Below are 22,626 nucleotides of genomic sequence, written 5' to 3' on the forward strand. Positions count from 1 at the left end.
ATTCTACACTTGGAGCCACAAAGGGCTCCTGAGAAAACCACGCCTCTCTTAGATCAGTCACTTTTACTTTCTTTTATTCCTACGATGAGGTGTCTGTCCTCACATCCCCAATTCCAGCTGAGAAAATGGGGCAAATACACACTTGATTGTTTTAGTTTGGCACAATTATGTTTGAAATATAAGATTTCTAAATTACAGGTACTAGAAACATCTTTGGTATCTGATAGAGCTAAGGTTTTTGGTCTCCCCCCTTTCATATGTATATCCATTTAACACTACTTCTATGATTAAACTAATATCTTTAGTTCTTACCTGCTAATTTTTCAGTCCAAACCTATGTTAAAACAAAGAAGAAAGGCTCAACCTGAGACACTAAAATGGTTCGTCCACTCCAGAAATGGATTTGAGGGGCAGGAGAGGGGAAAGAAGGAGTGAGGGAAGGGAAAGAAAGGATTGCCAGAGCAGGTGGGGGTGGAAAGATGGTAAGAATCGATTTATAAGCACGGCTCAATATAACAAAGTTTATTGGGCATAGTCTTTCACAGTAGCCATTTCAAGAAATAGAAAGGACAAAGATTTGAGCGTTTTCACATTCCAGAAGCAGTCATAAATATTAGGCAGCTCGTCCAAGAACTCCAGGTAAAGTCAGAGAAGCATAGCTGTTTTAAGGTCATTAAAGTTCAAAGTTAACATAGCCCCTTTTGCTTGGAAAACCTTTTTCCAGCCCTTTACCTGAGGTAATGTCTACCTCAGAGGTGAAGGGGAGAGGGGTAAGCCAGGAAGGGTCATGGTGGGGTGGGGGGACTGGGAGGAGAGGGGGGCTAGGTCAGGATGTAAAGTTAACTAATGGGGGGCTGGAGGAGGGAAAGTTAGGGTAGACTGGCTTTGTTCCCAACTTAGATTCCGAATTCGAGTTCCTTAGGAACACAGTTGCCAAGGAGAAGGAAGCCCCTAGGAGTGTCTCAGCTTCACACCAGAGAACAAAGAGTTGGGAGAAGGCTCCACGGTAGACTGTTCTTCCAGCGCGCGGCGAAGACTATGGGTTGAGAAGGAACCTGTCGGGGAACTGAGGGCGGGATTTGGGGTAAACGGAGGATCAGGCTTCCCCGGGTTGGAGGGGGAGGTTCCGCCCTCGCCCTTTCCACTGCGGCTCCTTGTTGTGAGGCCGCAGTCGCTTTGGAATTTGGAAATGCAGCGCGGCGTGTTCCGAGCACCGGATCCCCGGAGCAGTGGGTGTCGGGCTGCCGGACCCTGACCCTCCCTCCGCCCCGGTCAAGCCGGGCGCGCACAAGCACCTGCCGGGCCACGCTCGCGGCTGCGCCGCCCGCCCGCCCGCTCCGCCCCGCCGGCCGCCGTGTGTTTACGTGGAGACGAAGATGGCGGCGGTGACCGCGGGGCCCGTGCAGGCCGGCACGAGTCGCCGGTGAGCGCCCAGCGTGTCCCGGGTGGCCACGGAGCTCTGTCCGCCTCTTTCTAAACAGATCTTTCCTCTCCACTGCGTCCCAGCCTACCCTGCAGACGCCATGGAGGACGAGGAGAGGCAAAGGAAGCTGGCAGCCGGCAAGGCGAAGGTAGGAGCGCGGCGGCCACGGGCCGCGTCGGGAGGCGGTGACCCGGGGCGGAGGCTGGGGGAGAGGCCGGGCCGCGGGGCTGGGGCTGGGGCTGGGGCTGGGGCTGGGGCTGGGGCTGGGGCTGGGGCTGGGGCTGGGGCTGGGGCTGGGGCTGGGGGGCTGCGGCTGGGGGGCTGCGGCTGGGGCTGAAGAGCCGCCCTCTCTTGCTGCTGCTGGAGACCTGCATCGCTCGGCTTCGTTCCTTTCTCCCCGGTGCCACACAAAACCCCCTCTCACCCCGGGTGTTAACTGCTAAGGAATTGCTTCGCAGCCACCACTCTTTCACTTTCTGAAGGGAGTTCAGGGAGTCGGTCAGGCCTTGTGCTTTCCGGAGCAAGGGTTTAGGGTTTTCTTTATTCCGGGAACACCCCTGCGCTGACCATCAGCCTGCCTTCTTGAGGTGTCACGCTGGCACTCTTGTGTGTGTGTGATTGGCCTGTGACAGCTGCCTCGGCAGTGTCTTGAGTGTGCCACAAGTGCCAGCTGTGAACTTGGCTGTAGGGGCGTTCTTTTTTGTTTGTTTGTTTTGTTTTTGCCGTTCTTTGTATATTCGTGCTTGAGGTCTTTGTCATGGCACACGCTTTTGTAATGTGTGGAATAGAACTTCGGGGCATCGAAAGGTTCCATAGACTAAACACCTACAGAATTGCTGTTTTAGATAATGTATTTGTTATTATGTATTTGGTAAGTTTGATTTTGTGTGGGTATGCGGGTATGGCAAATCATGTATAATCCAGACTTGTATGTAGGCATCTTGCAGTGGGCTTACTAAATAATTTGACACTGTTATGAATGGAATAGAATGATTTCTTTGTAAAATTACCTGTTTGAGCTTACCGTTGGACCTCCTTGCTCCCAAAAATGAAGTTACCTTTAAGATATAGTGTCTTTTTTTTTTTTTTAGACCTTATTGTTACTGGGAATAATTAAGTTATATTTTAAGCTTATTGTACTTGTTAGTTTGGAACCGTGATATGGAAGTGTTGTAAGCTAAATAAACCCCTTTTCTCTCCAAATTGCTTTGGTCATGATGTTTCATCATGGCAATAGTAACTCTAACGAAGGCACCTACCTTCCTTTTTTTCTTCTCTCACATCATTAACAAAGGAAGCAGGTCAGTAATGAGTGAAGGGCCCTACTGGAGAGAAACGTTGGTACATGCTCAGCATTAGTTGGTTAAAGGAGTGTGTGCAATAGCTAACCTTATATTTCTAGAATATAGTTTGTCGGCTTCCCATAAGCACCCTTTGTGTGAGGTCAAGATTTGAATGTGTCTCTGTGGCATTCTATAAATGGAGGGAAAAGCCCAGCTTAGCTTCCCATTGTGCACCCCAAGGAACTGACCGGGCTCAGAGCATTGAAGGAATTGGAGGTGTAGTGTGCAATCTTCCTCTCCTTGTTCTCCCATCCTTTCTTTCTTTTTTTTAGCAGAATCTTAGACTATAGTCCAGGTGAGCCTAGAGGTCAGTGTGTAGTCCAGGCTGGCTGGCTTCAGACTCTATGGCAATTCTGTGTTAACCTTCAGAGCGATGGAATTCTGTGTGTGAGCTACTGTGCCCAGATAAGATAGATGTCTTGAGTACTTCATAATTTCTACTCCCTTCCCTAAATATATTCTGTACTAAGTATGTGTGAGGGACTCCTGCTGAGCTTGGTCTGCCGTCACTAGACCTGTTTTAGGATTAAGTTGCTGCCAATAAATACTTGATTTATCTTTAGAAGAGATTTTGAATTTGGTTTCTACACATGTCTCTTTGTCTTTCAAAATGCTGTCTTTGTGGGGTTGGGGAGATAGATGGTTTATTCACTGTGTGAACTGCTTGCTGTACAGGCATGGACACCGGGGTTCATAGTTGTAGTACCCACACAAAGCTGGATGGCTGGACATGGTGACATGCATCTGTAATGCAGGGCTTGGGAGAAAGGGACAGACAGACAGACCCCTGGGACGTCCTGTCCAGTCCTCTACCAAAACACCAAGCTTGAGTTTCATCTGGACACCCTGTCTCAAAACATACTATACAAGGTGGATAGGGACAAGGGACAGCAGGCTCTGACTTCTACTGGCACAGGAATGTGTCCCTGCACATAATTCATAGCTCTGCCTTTGGGGATGCAGTCTCTCTCCTAAAATTACTTTATTTAAAATATTACTTTGTTCTAGAATTGCGCCTACTCTTGCGATAAGGGTTATGCCCACGTGTCTTATAAGTAGTTCTGGTAATGTAATAGACAGACATTGAGATAGCCTATGAAGACAACATGAAGAAAATAGTTTTCTCAGTTACCTGAAGGAATGTTCTGCAGCCATTATGCTTGTAGAGCCTCAAACGAGCATGGGTCATAAAGTACAGCTTGTGTCTTCAAGCACTACATGTGTCTTTCATCTGTAAAAACATGCTGCCTCTAATGAGGAATGAAAAAAACCGTATTGTAATATACTCAGTGACGGGGGGGGGGGGGGGGAGGGGGTGTGTAGCTCTGTGGTGCAGTGCAGAGCCCTGCATTCAGCTGACATCATAAAGTCCCATTTTATGGCAGGAATTGAAAGTACAGATGTGATGATTGCCTCTGCTCTCTGTGGGTCTAAAGGCAGAGACAGGGTAGTGAATTAAGTGCGGGTGCTCTGCAGTAGGGCCTGTGATAATTTATCTTCCCTATTTTGGTAAAATGTTTTAAATACTGTTTGCTTCCTGGAACGTTATACAACGATGCTCTATTATTATGTTAATGCAGCTTCTAATTATCTATCAGATAATAATTATTCAGTACAATATCTGCTTATTGAGTGAACAGAGTGGGAACTGAGTCCTCCCTGGGTGCTTCTTTGTAAGTATGGCTACCACTTAGTATAAAGAATTCCTAGTCTAAAGTTGTTCATTGCTGCCATAAGAAAAGAACATATAAAATCATTTTCCAAAACCCATTTAGAAGCTTGGTTTTCCACATTTCCTATTTATTGGGCTTAGTTGTTGTCTTTGATAATTTGTTTTCATAAATCACAATTCTTAAATCTTTTTCTGGTAACTAACTGATTGGTAGGTTGTTTCATTGAAAATTTCCATTTATCTAGAACACATAGACACTCACTTTAAAAATAGCTTGTCATGTATACATTATAGTATATTTTACGAAATGTTTTATACCAAACTAAATCCAGTACAGGAGAATAAATTATGGTGTATATATAGCACAAGATCATTCTACAAAGACTTTAAGCTGGGCAAATCACCACAAATAGTGCTAGGTTAAAGGCTGGTGGACTGACCAGCTCAGTCCCTGCCCTGTCCCAGATCCAGGGCTCTGAGCTGGCCCACCCAGTATCTCTCCCATCTGTGAGTGGCTTCACATGTGAAAGGGGCGGATCCACAGCTCAGGACCTCCAGTGTCATAGGACAATAGGCTCTCCTAGCAGACTCCATGTGAGGATGACAGTCCAGTATGGAAGCTGCCATAGAAGCCAGAGGCCTTGAACTGGACCAATGACCTGCAATGAACATTTCCAGGTAGACATGTGTGGACAGAGGGTATTCTGTGGAACACACTGTGACGTGCTACAGACGAGATGTTTTCTATGCTTTGTTTCGTTTACTTATTATTTCTTTTACTTGGGAGGTTGCACGGGCAAAGGGCAGACACAAAGGGACGCAGAAAAGTTGCTTTTTTTCCGGTATTTGGTCTCGGGAACAAGAAAAGTAATTAGCCTGAAAGCTGTCTGGCAGGAAGCACCAAAGGCTAGCACAGCTCCCGTCTTTATGGTCCCAAGCCATACCCCACCCCCAAAATAGTTCTGTTATCATTAGGAAAAAAAATTAAAAAAATAATCAAACCTTATCGCTACGGTATGGTAAGGTGTGTGCTGTCCCATAGAGCACAGTGGCTTAACTAGGTCTCGGGTGTCCTGTGGTCCTGGGCTGGCACTGCTTTACTCAGCATTGCTCGTGTCATATAGCTGGCTTCTGTGTTAGAAGACTTTGGGCGATGTCCTTGTTTTTTTTTTTTTTTTAAGGCAAAGTGTCATGTAGCCCAGGCTGGCCTTGAACTCCTGCTCCTCCAGTCTGTCTTCAGCACTGCAGACGGGTGCCCCAGACACTCCAGGCCCAGTGTATCTCTCTTGCACTTCTGTCTTATCCTTTCCACTGCTCTAAGATCTCATTGCTGGGGACAGATCATCTGGCCTTACCCCTTCCTTTCCTTTGCTCCTACTTTGCTGTTTTAGATCTGCAGCGACTGAAGAACCCAGAAACTGGGGTTCATAGCCGAGTTTGTGAAAATTCCAAGGAGAAGGGAGCCAAGCAGAGCAGACTTCTCTGCCAGCTTAGTGTCTTTACTTCCTGGTTGTCTTTGCATTTGCTGTAGGGTCCTCAGTATTAGTGTTGGAAAAATCCTGTTTCCTGAGGAGAGACGGTATTACCAGATTATTAAGTATTTTCAGACCCAGGCAAACCCTGTTTACTATGAAAAGGTCAGGAATGGCACCACAAAGGCTGTCTGTCCTGTGTTGAACCAAACATTTCATTTCCATTTTAAATGACTTACTTTTTCCAAGTAAAATTACTTGGAAATTTACTGTTTTATAAAGAGTATTATAATGCAACTATATCTTTAAATCATATTAGGAATGTTTTTAAAAGCTTGGTACGTACAGTACAGTTTTTAAAGCGGTTTTGTGCCAGCGAGGCAGTGCTTTATATAATAGACATTGTTTAGTGAATTAGTTAAAGTTCTTGGCTTCTTCATTTTTTATCAGCAGTTATGATTTTTATATGTTCACCAAGCATTCGCGGTTTGAGTAGTCCCAGGTATATGCAAAGTGAAAAAGGCTTTCTTGTCTTTGAGATGTGGACAGCTAGGGTTTTCACCTTCTTTCTTTACAGTTGCTCCTTCTGTTTTCATGTGCACGTCTTTCCTGCCTTCCTGATTCTTGTTAGGTGGTCTTCAGGTGTGACAGAAGTATCTAGTCTAGCGTTCTCAGCAGTGCAGGAGTTAATGCCTGCATTCGCAGCATGGCAGACAGGAATTGAAAAGTCATTCATTCTCTGCAGGTCTCACTGAAGTGAGAGAAAATGCCTGTGGAAGCTGCTTCAAAGCCAAGGTCTCTGGAGTAAACCCCCAGCGGCAAAACGCAGAGGGGAAAGACCCAAGGGAAACCTTCACCTGTTTGAACGGTCTTTGTCCCACTCCTTTGTCACAGTCCTCCTCTGGCTGTCCTGCTTCTTTTCTACAGGCTGTTACTCAGCAATGGCAGTACTGTCCATCAAGCTGAAGGGGTCAGGTGACAAACATGTTCCAGGTATCCTGTGACAAGAACGGATCCCAGATCTTTTTTTTTTTTTCTTTCGAGACAGGGTTTCTCTGTGTAGCCCTGGCTGTCCTGGAACTCACTCTGTAGACCAGGCTGGCCTCAAACTCAGAAATCCGCCTGCCTCTGCCTCCACAGTGCTGGGATTAAAGGCGTGTGCCACCACTGCCCGGCTCAAAAATCTTTGAAAACAATGTCCTATTTCAAGATTGTATGTGTGTGCGTGTCTTCCCTGCATGTGTGTGTGTGTGCACCATGTGCATACCTACTGCCCTTGCAGTTTAGAAGAGGATCCCCTAGAACTAGAGTTATAGATGGTTGTGAGCCTCCATGTGGGTGCTGGGAACCAAATCAAGGTTTCTGCAAAAACAAGTGCTCCTGACTGCTGAGCTGTCAGTCCAGCTCCAGATGTCTTCACTGTATAAAGAAAACCGGTTCTAGCAAGAGCAAAGCTACACAGTGCTCGAGAATTGTGCTTTAGTGAAACTGAAGTTAGCTAGCCTTGTCTGACAATGGCAGTGAGAAAAAAGTAGCCTGCCGAACATTGATGAGGATAGCATATTTATTTTGCAGCAATATTCTTCTAAAATTAAAATTTGGAATTCTTTTCAATTGATTAGTATCCTCTTAAACATCCCCACCCCCACCCCTAAGATGGGATTTCTCTGTGTAGCCCTGGCTGTAGTAGAACTCACTCTGTAGACCAGGCTGGCCTCGATCTCAGAAATCTGCCTGCCTTTGTCTCTCCAGTGCTGGGATTAAAGGCGTGCGCCTCCACTGCTCTGCTAAAACTTGAACTTTTTAACTTGAAAAACTACTGAAAATTTGAAAGTTTGTTTGTTATAAAGGTTGCATCTCTCTCTCTCTGTCTCTTTTTATCTGTGTGTGTGTGTGTGTTCTCTCTGTCTCTCTGTCTCTCTTTCTCTGTGTGCGCATGTGCAGGTCTCTGAGAGGGAGAGAATATATAATATATAATATTTATATTATTTATATTATAATTATATTAATATATTATATATTATTATGTAATAATATATAATAATTCTGTACTCTGGCCTAGTAGAAAAGACTCTAGGACTTTGGAGACATTTATTCTCTCATTTGTTTTAAACACAACTACAGCTATGGACTTTTACTTAGCAGCATTTACTTAAATTCTTGCAAACCATGCCTTATTGGCTACAAGAAGAATCCTGTTACAGCAGCCTATGCCTTGAAGGTATTAGTAAAATACTGATAGAAATACTGGACATAAAAAGCTAGTATTGGATTATTATTTTTTAAATTCCGGTAAGACTCACCTAAGCACAAAGCATTCTGAAACAAACTTTTTGGTGGCATAGCTTTACATTATACCATTACCACCATGCCTATTTTTACCAAACCAGAATAAAACCTTGTGCTGTAGATGTTTTCATTCCCTTGTCTGTCTAGCTGGAAGCAACTGAATACTATTCCAGTTGATTTGTTTATACTTCATCCATTGGTCTGATTTTGGTCGTTTTCACCTTTAGTCTGTGGTGGTCTGTGCTGCTCTAACAGTTGTGTCCCAGTACTGGAGTACCTGTTCATTTCTCTGCTGTGTTTCCTGGGAGTGAGAATCTGGTCGTGTGCAGATTGCGTTGATGCTTTGGCAGGCGTCTCAGGTCACTTTGAACAGTAGCTGTACTGTTGTCCGTTCCTGTTTACAGTGTCTAAGAATTCAGCTCCTTCTTGTTGCACCAGCACCGGTGTCTTCTTTCTTAAGTCATTAGAAGCAGTATGAGTGGATGCAGAGTGGGGCTTACCTCAGGGCTCCCAGTTACTAATGATGAAGAATATCTTTTCATGTGCTTTTTTTTGACCACTAGTGGATCTTTAGAAAAATATTTAAAGTCTTGGTCTACATTTAACAGTGCTTTTACCACCTTATTTTATATATTATATAATTCTGTGTACACATGCAGCCACACACACATGCACGCACAGTATGTATATATTTATGTGCCAGGAATGGACAGACAGAAACACATCCTATTGGAGTTACCTTCCTGGGCTAATACAGTGTAAACTTTTGCTAGCCACAAATAAGGTTTTTCGTGAGTAGATTGGAGCATGGATTACCCTTGCTTTCGTTGTGGGCCAGAGACTGTTTGTGCCAGCTGTTTCACAAGTGCGTGCAGTTTGCTGAAGCGGGCACCTGTTGGCCTTTGGCCTAGTCATTGCTGTCCAAATCTATGATGGGAACACATTTGGTCTTGAGTCATGAAAAGATCTTTTAAAAATACATGAACACGAAAGACCTATATGTATGTTTCACTAATGGAAGAGATTTTTGTTATAATATTGTATCCTCTTAAAAAAATCCCATGCTAGTTATCACTAAAACACTAAAACTTAAAGCACTTGACGCCTCTCTAGGCACCACAATAGACTGTTTGTGTATACTTGAATTGATAGATTCAAAAGTGCTAACTATTGAAAATATCCAGACTTAGCGTTGTCCCAGCAGTGGCTTGGCCAGGCTCTTTAGCTCTGCAGTCCGTTTTGTACTCTGCAGTAGTCTTTTATCCCTCTGGTTCTTGAGCAATGCAATATTTGTTTCCAGTTCATAGCAGTGATTCCTTCTGTACATTGCTGTTCACTGAGACTTTGATGTTGTTCGAGTGTGTATGTCTAGGGTTGTTCTGTCCTCCTTTCAAGAAGAGGTTATATTTTTTTTAAGCCTCAAATTTAGTTGAACTATCTGGAACTACATTAAAATATTAAAACCCTAAACATTTTAATGTCTGAATGAAACTGAATAGGTTTATCATTTACACACACTTCAGAATGCAGCACTCAGCACTGCTTGCTAAGGCTTTTCTGTTGAGGGCTCTGAGGTTAGGCTCTGTCCATTGCTTCATTATCCATTTCTCCAGGGAAGGTGCTGTGCTGCTGGGTGGGACCTGAAACACATGGGCTGGCTACTCACAGACTTTAGCTGCTTTATCAGTTCCTTTCTCCTGCTGCCATACAACACCATAACCAAACACAAGTAGCGACACGAGGGCTTATTTTGCCTTAATATTCCAGAGCAGTCCATAGTGATGGGGAATATATAGCGGCAGGCTGCTGGAGCAAAGAGCTGAGATCCTCTTCCACTGCAGTCACAAAGCAAAGGAATGGGGCAATGCTCCAAAGTCTCAAAGCCCACCCCAGTTATGTGCTTCCTCCAGCAAGGTGCCAGCCATCTCTTAACGGTTTCGTAACCTTGGAAACAGTACTACCACCCGGGGAACAGGTGCTCAAATCACCCGGGGAACAGGTGCTCAAATCTGTGCTCCTGTGGGGGCCATTCCTCATCTAAACCTCTACATCCAGTTACTAGGGGTCTAAAAAGAAGAGAGGGCGGAATATCTAATGCTGCTTTGGCAGTTTGGTAAGGGTTTCTTGGATAAAAACCAAGCCTGATGGACCCGAGTTTGATCCCCATAGCCCATGTAGTTGAAGAAGAGGGCTAGTTCCAGTAAACTGTCCTCTGACCTCCGCATAAGTGCCACGGGACCGCCCTCCCTTAAATAAACAGACAGACGGGTGTGCGGATAGATGTAAATATTTTACTTAAAAACATCCAGATGGACAGCCCAAGTTGTTGATTTTGGGCAAGACTGTAAAATCAGTTTGTGACACACATATCAGAAGTTCTTTTTGAGACTTCTGAGTAGAATTTCTTAAGAAATTTTGTTGTGAAATCAGTGTAATTGTAGGTAGTGAGGTTGGACTAAACCAGGCAAAGGCAGTGTAAGATCAAATTGAATTTGTATTTTTTCACATTGTGAGTGGGAGACAACCTCTCCTTGCTTTTCTTCACATCTGTAAAAACAGGAGCTCTTACAGTGCCTGCCTCGGGAACTAGTGTTATATCGTAGAGTATTACAGTGCCTGCCTCGGGAACTAGTGTTATATCATAGAGTATTACAGTACCTGCCTCGGGAAGTAGTGTTATATCATAGAGTATTACAGTGCCTGCCTCGGGAACTAGTGTTATATCGTAGAGTATTACAGTACCTGCCTCGGGAACTAGTGTTATATCATAGAGTATTACAGTACCTGCCTCGGGAACTAGTGTTATATCAGAGTTAGCCGACAAAGTTAAAACTCTTAAAACCCTGTCAGGGGCAGGAGATACAGCATGGAAGTTCAGAGTGTGTGCTGCTCTTGTAGAGAACCTCAGCTTGGTTCCCAGCTTCCACACGGTGGCTCAACCGTCCTTAAGTTCAGTTGTAAGCCATCCAGTGCCTTCTGACATCAGTGGGCCGCAGCCACATATGTGGTACATGCAGGCAGAACACTGACACATAAAATAAACTAATACACTTAAAGAAAAAAACAGGCTATTGCATGCTTAAGAGTGTCAGCCATTGACACAGTGAGGCTATTGCGTGTTTAAGAGTGTCAGACATTTCTTTCGTCTGTTTCATACTGAAACTTAGATGACTAAGGTGAACAATAGAAAATGAGGCCAGAGAAGGAATGAACGGCCAGTTAACCAGGAACCATGCGAGCCACTGAACATGGAACAGCTTTGATTGTAAAAGTAGTGGGAACTGTTAAAAAGAGGGTGTGTTCATTGCTTCACTTTGTCTCACCTGTGAAAAGTACTTTCCAAGTACTGCATCCATTTTCAGATAGATATGTTGCTACCAGAGCAGTAATGAGTTAATTGTTATATAAAGAAAACATTAAAACCTTAATTTAAACACACACACACACTGACTTGAGCAGATAAATGCAAAGCAGTCTAATTCAGGTGGGGTTTCTGTGTGTTGAAACAAAAGCTAAGGTAAGTGAAGAAGAGATAAAGAGCTGTTGTAGAGATGGATCAGGAGGACAGAGGAGGATAGTTAGGCTCCATGGAACCCGAAAAGCCACTTGACTGCTGCTGTTTTCTGTCACTTGCCTCACTTTCTTAGTATCCTTTATTCCTTCCTTTTCAGATCAGCTTTCTTTGACTATACATGCCTACGCCTGACCAAATGCAAGGGGTGGATTCCTAGATCTGTCCTATCCAACGGAGCCCCCAAATACATTTTAAAACCAAAAGAAGGGGCAGATAGCTGGGCTGGTGGTCCAGTTCCTGCAGTCCTAGCAAAAGCAGGAGGGTCAGGAGGGCAGGACTAGCTTGGACTGTATGAAACCCTCTGTTAGAGCAGAAAGGCAGTGCAGTGGGAATAGGGGACACAAAGAAAAACTGCTTAGCACTGGAGACCTGTCTACTCATAGAGTAAGTGCACAGACACATCTTACTGTGTCAGAAGCACCTGGGAAACGGGCTTCAAAGTTTTGCCATCTAAGTCACATGGCTTACCAAAATGAAAAGTTAGGGTAGGAAGCAAGCTTCCTTATTTTGAAACTCAGTGAACAGTAAGGGTTGGGTACCACTTGCAGAACTAGTTTTCCTGATGCTGCTCCACTGAGTGAGTGTGTGTTTTGATTTACTGTACAGCAGTTACTTTACTTGGTGTGTATCTGAGGAAGGAGGGACCATCTAATGCTAGAACACAAGCAACAGTGGCAGCAATAACACCTGGCTCTGTCGGGTAAGGAGGAGAGTACTCGTGCCTGTGTATTGTTGAGCAGGGTGCAAAGTGCACTTGAGAGGTTGTCAGAGCAGGACAGCTAAGGTTCCAGTGAGTAAAACATCACGCGCTGATCCTAGATCCCTTCACCGGGATGTTTCCCTTGTCTTTCTAGATAGTTTACTACCTCTTAGTTACTGCTCTGCTGCTGGGACAAGATGCTATGACCACTACAGCTTATGTAAGAGTTTCTTTGTTATGGTACCAGTGTTGATGCTGTACGTAACAGTGAGGTCATCATGGTGGTGGGTCGTTGTTTTGGCGGCTGGAGCACTAAGGCAGAGAGCTCACATCTTGAGCCGCAGACATGCATTAGAGTGAGAGAACTGACTCTCATGCTCTCCTTTAGGGACAGACTGCCTCTGACAAGGCCACACCTCTTACATGTCCCACACAGCACTACTGACTGGAGACCGAGTGTTCAAATAGACAATCCTCTGGGGGAGCATGCTCTTTCAAGCCACTAGAACTTCTTAGTTCCCTAACTTCGAGAGAAGAATCTAATGGACTGATGTGTTCTCACCACGGTGAAGTAGGTAGAGAATCAGGGTTGCTGTAGATGGTAGAGGCCGTCCGTGCTCACTGCTGCTTTCCTAGAAAGTTAGTTCTGCATACTAACATATGTTAGACATATGTTTCATTTACAAGAGAATACATTTAATTCACCCGTAAGGTAAAGATTAATGATAAAAGAACATTTCTGTACTTAGCATCAGTTAGGGGTTATGGTGGTTTGGTAAAGTGTAGCTGCTGGTTCTTCTCCAAGGTCTAGAGTTTTACCAGCCTTGGGTAGGTGGCTACCTTTCCAATACCAGTCATGAGTTCTCTCTTGTGTAGTGAGCTTTAAGTCAAATTAGAGAGTTGTTGGCTACCACCAAGGTGTGCTTGCCACTACAGCACCCTTAGTGTTATCATGCCATGCAGGTCAGTTGCTGTGGCACATAGTAGCTGTAGCTGGGTAGTATTGTTGGTAGCTTCCCTCCTTTGGAAGCTGGCATGGTACTTTCTGGTACCATAAAAGCTAGTTCTCAGAGAGAAGGCTGGCTACCTACAACAATTTATATGTTGAGAAAAATACATATTCACATTCTCATATTCTCATTCTCTCCTCCCCCCCCCCCCCCGCCACCCCCCTCTCATGTTCTTACTATGTAGCCTGACTGGCCTGGAATGCCTTATATGTAGAAAAAGTTGTTCTCAAGCAGAAAAGAGATCTGCTTGTCTCTGCCTCATGAGTGCTGGGTTCAAGGGTCATGATGTCTGGCTGCTGACCTACTTTTCCCAACTAGGCTACACATCCTTAAGGTTCCATCCCCTCTCACAGTAGCAGTACCAGCTGGAACCAGGTATTGCAAGCATGAGTCTGTTGGAGGGAGGATAGTAGAAACCCAGGCTGTACTGCTGCTGTGCTCTTAGGCAGGCATTAGTACTCATCCTTGGACACGGGCTTCCGTATCCTTTTCTTGGTGTTGGCTAACCTCTCCTTATATCTTCATTCAAATTAAACCTTTCTGTCTCAGGCTCTTTCAAAACATACATTTAAAAAAAATCTAAAACCATGCTTTATTGCTTGAAATGATATATTTGTGTGTTTATTTTATTTTTCCTACTGCATTACAGTGCATCAGAGTAGGGGTTTTTCCCCCCAAGTGTATTCTATGCATCCCAGTGTGTTCTCTGGCTTAGCATTAGAGTGGCTACATGATTGACAACACACTCCTATTGAATATGAACTATGTATTAACTACCTAAGAACTGCCAAGTTCTGTCCTGCATGTGTGTAACACTGGGCAGCCTTCTCTCTTCTGAAAAGCCTTTGAGGAAATGAGGGTAAGAGAGGTTCCTACACTACTCCCATCTGTACAGGACTCTAATGCTTAAGAAACCACATTCAGACTTTTATCTCACTTAATTATGAAAGTTTGATGAAGTAACAGTCTGGCTTAGATTAAAAGGTCCTAATGTTAGGGACACATATTTTGACTAGTCTCTAGCAGAGTTTGGTAAACTCTCAGTGAACACAGAAAACTAAGCAGATTATAAGCAGTCTTTAAAAAATCATAACACTATAGAAATTAACATATTTTTATATGTAATAGAATGTTCTGAAAATTCTTTTTTTCTGGTAATGACTATGTTATTGTAATTCTTGAGTTTGGGAATACATGACTGTTTAGTCTTTTTCTTGTCCTGGTTAGAGTGAGACATTGCTTGGGATCTGAACCAGGTTTGGAAGACAGATGTATATGGACACATTGTCTTCCAGAAAATCTTGCAACTATTTCTGTGACTACATATGTTAACATTTTTATAATTGGCTTCCAAATGGAAAACACAGATGGCTGGTGTCTGAATTTCCAGCATGTTTTAGAATAAATGTTTTCTCAGTAAGTTAAAGTATATCACTTCAGTGTCAGGTGGTGGTTACCCAATTGAGTAGGTTGTTTTTTTTTTTTTTTTTTTTTTTTCCATCAACTTAACCATTTTCAGGTTTAAAATAAAAATAACTTAAATAGCCAAGAAATTGAATATGTAAGATGATCTTGTTTCTTTTGTTTTTTAAAAAGTTTGATTAATTGATTGATTTTTACTTATTTACTTTAAATCCCTCTCACTGCTCCTCTCCCAGTCACCCTCTCCTACAACCCTTCCTCCCATCTTCCACTCCCCTTCTCTGAGTAGGTGGGGACCCCCCCAGGTGTACCCTCAACCTGCACATCAAGTCTCTGCCAGCCTAGGCGCATGCTCCCCAACTGAGGCAGATGAGGCAGCCCAGCTAGAAGAACATATCCCACATACATGCAACAGCTTTGGGATATCTCCCACTCCAGTTGTTTGGGACCCACTAGAAAACCAAGCTGCACATCTGCTATTTATGTTTGGGAGGCCCAGGTCCTGCCTTTATATGCTCTTTGGTTGGTGGTTCAGACTCTGACAGCCGAAGGGGTCCTGGTTAGTTGACTCTGTTGGTCTTCCTGAGTTCCTATCTCCTTCAGGGCACAGCAGTCCTTCCTCCTGTTCTCCCATAAGAGTCCCCAAGCTCCATCCCCCGTTTGGCTTTGGCTATCTGCATCTGTCCTGAATCAGCTGCTGGGTGGAGCCTCTCAGACGACAGCCATGCTAGGCTCCTGTCTGCAAGCATAACAGAGTATTAATAGTGTCAGAGACTGGTGCTTGCCTATGGAATGGCTCTCAAATTGGGTTGGTCATTGGTTGGCTATTCTCCGAGTCTCTGCTTCATCCCACGTTCCTGCATTTCTTGTAGACAGGATAAATTTAAGGTCAAAAGTTTTGTGGGTATATTGGTGTCTCTCTTGCTCCACTGGGGTTCCTGTCTTACTACAGGAGAGGTGGCCTCTCCAGGTTCCATATCCGCAATGCTGTGAGTCACAGCTAAGGTCACCTCTACTGGGTCTTGGGTGCCTTACTTTATCCCAGGTCTCTGCCTCATTTTGGAGATGTTCCCCACCTCCTCACCCCTGTCAGTTGTAAAATTTGCATTCATTCTCATAGCTATATGGCTACCTCTTCTGACCCTCCCCACGCCTGACCCTGAACTCCCCCTTCCTCTCTCCATCCCGTCTCCCACCCAGTTCTCTCTCTTCATCTGCCTCTTATGACTATTTCCCCTTTTAGTGAGATTCAAGCTTCCTCACTTGGGCCTTCCTTCTTGTGTAGCTTCTTTGGGTCTGTGGAGTATAACATGGCACTTGTACTTTATGGCTAATATCCACTTATAAGTGAGTACATATCATGCATGTCCATCTCACTCAGGATGATAATCTCAAGTTCCCCCCATTTGCCCGCAGAATTCATGATATCTTTGTTTTTAATAGCTGAATAGTATTCTATTGTGTAGATGTACCACATTTTCTGTATTCATTCTTCAGCTGAGGGACATCTAGGTTGTTTCCAGTTTCTATTATGAATAAGGCTGCTGTTGTATGCCGGCCTGCGGCTTACAAGGACTGGGTACACCAGGGAGGCAGGCTGGGGCTGAAAGAGATTTGGATGACGAGAGGTTAATGGAGCCAAGACAAGATTCTGTTCAAGGCTCTCCGTTTACTACAAGAGTCTCCTTATAAAAGGGGAAGGCCCATGCCCCGCCAGTTCATTCTTGGTGTCTGGAGCCAGCCTGTAGGTGATGTGCAGAATAGGATGTTCCTCTGGAATGTCTCAGGGGCTTCTCAGCAGGTAGCAGTGTCTTGGAGAGAGCAGTGGCACCTGGCAGGACAAAAGAGCCATCTAGGTCGGAAGGCTCCACCTTAGGTAATTTCCTTCACAGTGGCTGCAAGGTCAAAGTCTGGATCAGCCTGCTTCAGGCTGCTATGAACATAGTTAAGCAAATGCCTTTGTGAGATGTTGAAGCATCTTTTGGGTATATGCCCAGGAGTGGTATGGCTGGGTCTTGAGGTAAAACTATTCCCAGTTTTCTGAGAAACCAAATTGATTTCCAAAGTAGTTGTACAAGTTTGCACTCCCACCAGCAATGGAAGAGTCTTCCCTTGCTCCACGTCCTTCTCAGCATGTGCTATTTCCTGAGCTTTTGATCTTAGCCATTCTGATAGGTGTAATATGGAACCTCACAGTTGTTTTGATTTACATTTCTCTGATGACTAAAGACTTTGAATGTTCTCTAATAGCTTCTTGGCCATTTGAGATTCTCTGTAGCTCTGGACCCCATTTTTAAATTGGGTTATTTGGGTTGTTGGTGTTTAACTTCTTGAGTTCTTTATAAATTTTAGCTATTAGCCCTCTGTCAGATGTAGAGTTGGTGAAGATCCTTTGGCTGTTGTATTGTCCTATTGACAGTGTCCTTTGTCTTACAGAAGCTTTGCATTTTTATGAGATGTCCCATTTATCAGTTGTTGATCTTAAAAGCCTGAGTCATGTGTGTTCGGTTCAGGAAATTGTCTCCTGTACCAATGCATTCATGGCTACTTTGTACTTTCTCTTCTGTGAGATTTAGTGTATCTGGTTTTATGGTGAGGTTCTTGATCCATTGGGACTTGAGTTTTTTGCAGGGTCATGAATATAGATTTATTTGTATTCTTCTACTTGTAGACATCCAGTTGGACTGCTTAGAGAACAACACCATTTGTAGAAGATGCTTTCTTTTTTTCATTGAATGGTTTTGGCTTCTTTATCAAAAATCAAGTGTCCATAGGTGTGTGGGTTTATTTCTGGGACTTTGATTCTATTTCTTGACCTGTCTGTTTCTATATCAATATCATGCAGTTTTTAATCACTATTACTCTGTAGTACAACTTGAAGTCAAGGATGGTGATTCCTCTTGAAGTTCTTTTATTATTCAGGATTGTTTTGGCTATCCTGGTTTTTTTTTTTTTTTTTTTTTTTTTTTTCCTATGAAGTTGAGAATTGCTCTTTTGAGGTCTATAATTTTTTTTTTTTAATAAACACAATTCTTGCTGGAAAACTGTTGCATATATTATTTTTCTCAGAATTTGAATTGTTTTCTTAAGAGAAGATTATAGTTTAAAGGTAGTTTTATGTTTTTCATTAGCTTAATGAGTACTTAGAATATTTAATTCCAGTTCTGAACCCTGGAAATGTAGAGTTGGATGTGCTTTGTGTTGTGTCATTTAAGCCATCAAGAGGTTAAAATTACTGCTTTACAGTGTCTTCCCTAAGTGACGTCTTCCCTCTTTTATTCAACATATACTTAGTGCGCAGTGTTCTAGGTGTGGAACATAACTGCAACAAAAGTCCTTGCTCTCAGGAGTCTTCTACATAGGTAACCGAGAGAAATTATGACCCCATAGAATCAAGTAAAACAGACCAAAAACAATGTCTCTGTAATTTTATGCCTTTTTAGAAACAGCCCATTCAAATACAGTTGTAGAATTGTTCTCTTTGTGCATGTCCATGTGTGTCTTCTCCATTGGGTTTAGTAATGCATGCTGTTGTCTCTGCTTTTCAGTCAACCTTTCTATAACTTGGTGTTTAGTCTTTCAGTTGTCTGTGTACTTACACATCTGAGTAAACACTAGATATAAGTGATTTGTATGCAGTAAGGAATTCAAGTTTGAAACAAAATGATATTATAGCAGCTTCTGAGGTGTGCTCTTAGGAATTCCATTCTCAATATTTTTGGCATTGCACCCTCCCTGAGGGATCCTTTCTTTCTAAATGATGAGCCTGGACTTCTGATTCTATATATGGGTAGCATTTTAATAATAATCCAGTCAGTTTATTTTTAAGAATAGATCTATCATACAAAGTACTTTAAATGCATTTCAGCAGCTTCATAATGTACAAAGAGGCAGCTGACCCTGCACCTGTTCTCCAGGCAGGCGTGAATCAGAATGACTGAAGACTTAGGAAAGCCCTGACTGTGGTCTGTCTTTATATTGTATAGCATTAGCAGCTGCTATGTGTGATTGCTGAATTAATCTCTTCAAAAAATAGGGCATCCCTATATATATTATTTTACAGTTGATAAAGTTTTAAAATACTATATTTATTCATAGTCTGTCACATATTTTGATAAATAATATTAGCATCATTAGTAATACTGCCTTAGCATTATTATATAATAACTTATAAGCTATCTTTTTAGTTAATGTTGTAAATACAGTCATATTATTAGTATAATCCTTTTTTCAAAAGCTCTAGGTCTTATTTTTGGTTATCCCTAGAATGATTAAAGAGCTCAAATTTAAGAGCTCTTAAATTTGTTGGTTGGTATCTTTTTCACAGGAAATAAATTTTATTTAAAAGAAAGAAAAGAAAATTTAGTCTGGGAGACGGCTCTGGATGCAAAGTGCTTGCTTATACAAGCAAAGTGTGGGTAAAAGCCAGATATGGTGGTGAGAGGCTATAATTTCAGCACAGTGGGGTATGGTGGGGGCATAGGTAGAGACAGAAGGATGCTGGGAACTTGCTGGCCAGTCTACCGCAGTCAATACTATGAGCGACTGCTTCAGTGTAGAGTGTTAGGGGATGGTACCTGAAGTCAGCGTCTGTCCCCATGTGCGCATACTCAGGCAAGCACATTCACATGCACGCACACATACACACATGTATATGCTACTCACAAGTATACTTAAAGAGAAATTAAATTTAGGAAAAAACACTTGTAGTTTAAGTTGTGAACACACCAAAGTTGATGTACATTTTTTGTTTTTCAAAATTTATCTATTACTCTGAGTATAGTGTTAACTAAAATTCAAACTAGATATGATTGTTCATGGTTGAAGCTGGAGGCCTGCTTTGTCTCTAGTAAGGAGAGTTGTAGATGGCTTTCTTTTTATAATAACTATACTGTGATACTGTTTTCTATCCACTACTCTGTGATGGGTATTGCCATTAGCAGTAATGGCTTGAATTAATATTTTTAATAAGCGTTCACCAGAGTTCAGTCAGCATTGTGTAGTATGTGGAATGATAATTCTGACTAGATGATGATATCTTATGTATGTCCTAGCCTGGTGTTGAACACATAGAATAATAATAAAGAAAACGTACACCTTTTACCCTTTCCTTTTTTCCCTTGATAGATGAAAGGGTTTGCTGAATTACATGTTTTAGTACACATCCATTTCTCTTAGGACTCTCATCAGTGTCTTAATATTTTAAAGTTAGATACATCCTTGTTTTAATTTTTGTTGACTACTGAAAAAAAGGGATCTGACGTTTAATTTATAGCAAGGGGTGCCCAGGATTAAACATGTCTTTTAGAAATAATTGAAATAAGAATAGTGCAGTGATGTGTATAGTAAGTAAACTATACATATAGGTGTCACTAGGCTAATCTTGGAGGGCCAAAAAGCCTCACTCTGGAATTTACATTGCTTCTATTCTTCCTTTGTAGACAAAGCTAGAAACCACACTTAGAGTTATTTCTTTTGGCACAGGCTAATTATCTTTAGAAAACCCATGAAGGGTGCATTTGAACTCCGTGTGTGTTGTGCTTTCAGACAGTTTGAAATCCTCAGGTAATGGTCAGAGTGGAGCGACAGAGCGTCTCACCCCCCAGCTTCTGACTCTGAGCTGATGTTCTCTTGAAGGCGTTTTCCTTTCTTACATCAGTGTGGCAGTGATCGCTTTCATGAGGATAGGATGTCTGCCCTTAGTTTGTCATTCATTCTTGAGATAGTTTGAGTTTTCTTAATAAAGCGACTCAACTTTAATAATGTTAAAAAAAAAAAAAAACTCCTTAGATGAGTGTAATGCCACTTTGTTTTTTCCCCTATAGCTTGCTCGGTTTCGACAAAGAAAAGCCCAATATGATGGGGACATTCCGAAGAAACAGAAGAAGAAAAGAACGTCAAGCTCTAAACATGATTCAAGCTTACATACTGATCAACAGAGTGGTGAGCTCTGCTCGGAAAGTTCTCAGAGGGTAGACTCAGCCGGGAATCCTGATTGCTCCGGGGCAGAGGTAAAGCACGGCCAGGTCTTCTCTGCTGAAGTAAGTCCTTCAGGTTTTAGTCTGGTTTTAAGTGGAGCAACGCGTAGTGACACTGGTCATGAGCACACTGTACACTTTATGATGACTTCGAGCCTTCTCACAAATCTCAGCACTATGGGAAAATCTAGACCTAAAATGATCAATAGCCTCTGAGGAAGCCTTGTGAGCTGCATTCAGCAAACCTCTCCTGAGCACTCACAATGCAGAGACGAGGAAGGCAGAGACAAAGAACAACAGTTACTCCTAGCAGAGTTTATATGACTTATGATTCTAGGTTCTGCCTGTTCCACCATCGCAGGTCTGTCCAGTTCACCATTGCAGGTTCTGTCCAGTTCACCATTACTGGTTCTGTCCGGTCTACCGTTGCAGCAGCAGTGTACCTGGCTCTCGAGTATAGGGCATTCCAAAGCCAGCCTTGTGTGTGTTACTTTGGTATGTTCAGATGGGTTAACAGAGCTGAAAGTATGAGAAGGAGTTAACAAGAGCTGAAAGAAAAGTGAGGGAAGCAGCCTTTGCGCAGAAAGGAAAACATTTGCAAAGATAAAAGGTCGCATGCTGTGTAACCTGAAAAAAGGAAATTCGATTTCATATGGACCCCAAAGTGATGGGATAAGTTTGAAAATTGTACCTAGCCTAACCCCCATGGAAGGAGTCCAGTAAATCCTAATTTCTCAAGAATCACTCCGTTGTTTAATGACGTAACTTTCTGAAATGGGAGAGTTAGAATGGATTAAAACGGTTGGTAGGCGGTTGGATCACCAACCAAGACCAGAAATAGAGGGGTAGGCTGCTCAGGAGAGTATCGGGAGGGTAGATATGATTTGAATTTTGTGCTACAGCATGTTTTTATCGAAGTAAGATTAGAGTAGATAGAGAGTAATGCTCAGTACTGAGGTGGGCAATGGAGACCTGTTATATTCCTCATAAAATCTGGTCATCATGTGTCTTGGATGTATGGGAATAATAGTTGCAAAAGAAGAGTGAGGAGCTGAGCTTGGTCGCACCTCTCAGAGATTTCAGCACTTGGAAGGCTGAAGTGAGATGTCCTACCTTCATTTGTAGTATTGTAGTAAATACCATGATAAAAGTAAGGTGGACAAAGTGTTTATTTGACTTATGATTCCATGTTCTTCCTAGTCCACCGTTGCAGGTTCTGTCTAGTCCACTATTTCAGGTTATGTCTATTCCAAACTAGGCCAGCCTGGTTTGCAAAGTAATTCCAGGACAGACCGAGCTACATAGTGAGACCCTGTCTTGAAAGAAAAAGAAAAAATAAAATAAAAAACCAAAAAACTAAAACGAATAAATAAATAAAAAGTCACTTGCTTGCCAAACCTGATGAGCTGAGGTGTATTCCCAGGACAGCGTTGTCATGTGACCTCCATGCTGGGCTGCATACACACATTAAAGAAATAAATGTAGCACAGTTTTCAAGAAGAAGCATTGAGGTGGCAGCACTGCGTTGTCTGCAGGGAACATTCTGTTTCCCCCAAGTATTTGGCTTGGCGTGTGTAGTGTTGTATATTTTGGGATTTTTGTAGATGTACTTTATCAGATAATGGAGCTTCCTTTCCACTCGGGAATCATTGAGTGGTTTTATGTGTTTAATTATTTATTTTGCAATGCTGGGGTTCAAATCCAGGGCCCTGTTGAATGCTCAACCAACACTTTACCATGGAA

General features: G+C 42.8%; 1 protein-coding gene across 7 annotated transcripts in view; it reads left to right on the forward strand.

Annotated features, from left to right (window-relative positions):
- Positions 1-1,063: 1,063 nt before the first annotated feature.
- Akap9 (A-kinase anchoring protein 9) overlaps positions 1,064-22,626 on the forward strand; it is a 150,543-nt gene continuing 128,980 nt past the window's right edge. For 3 of the 7 annotated variants that reach the window (XM_029477661.2, XM_029477659.2, XM_029477663.2), the window contains exons 1-2: positions 1,067-1,571; positions 20,731-20,946. In XM_029477661.2, the coding sequence (XP_029333521.1) occupies positions 1,524-1,571; positions 20,731-20,946 (264 nt within the window). In that variant the 5' untranslated portion in view covers positions 1,067-1,523. Of the gene's footprint in view, positions 1,572-20,730; positions 20,947-22,626 lie in introns of all 7 variants that reach the window. The other 4 variants (XM_029477660.2, XM_029477662.2, XM_029477658.2 and 1 more) reach the window with 4 other exon arrangements.

The sequence above is a fragment of the Mus caroli genome, unplaced genomic scaffold, assembly GCF_978045245.1.
Source record: "Mus caroli unplaced genomic scaffold, Mus_caroli_1 scaffold_4, whole genome shotgun sequence".
NCBI lineage: Eukaryota > Metazoa > Chordata > Mammalia > Rodentia > Muridae > Mus > Mus caroli.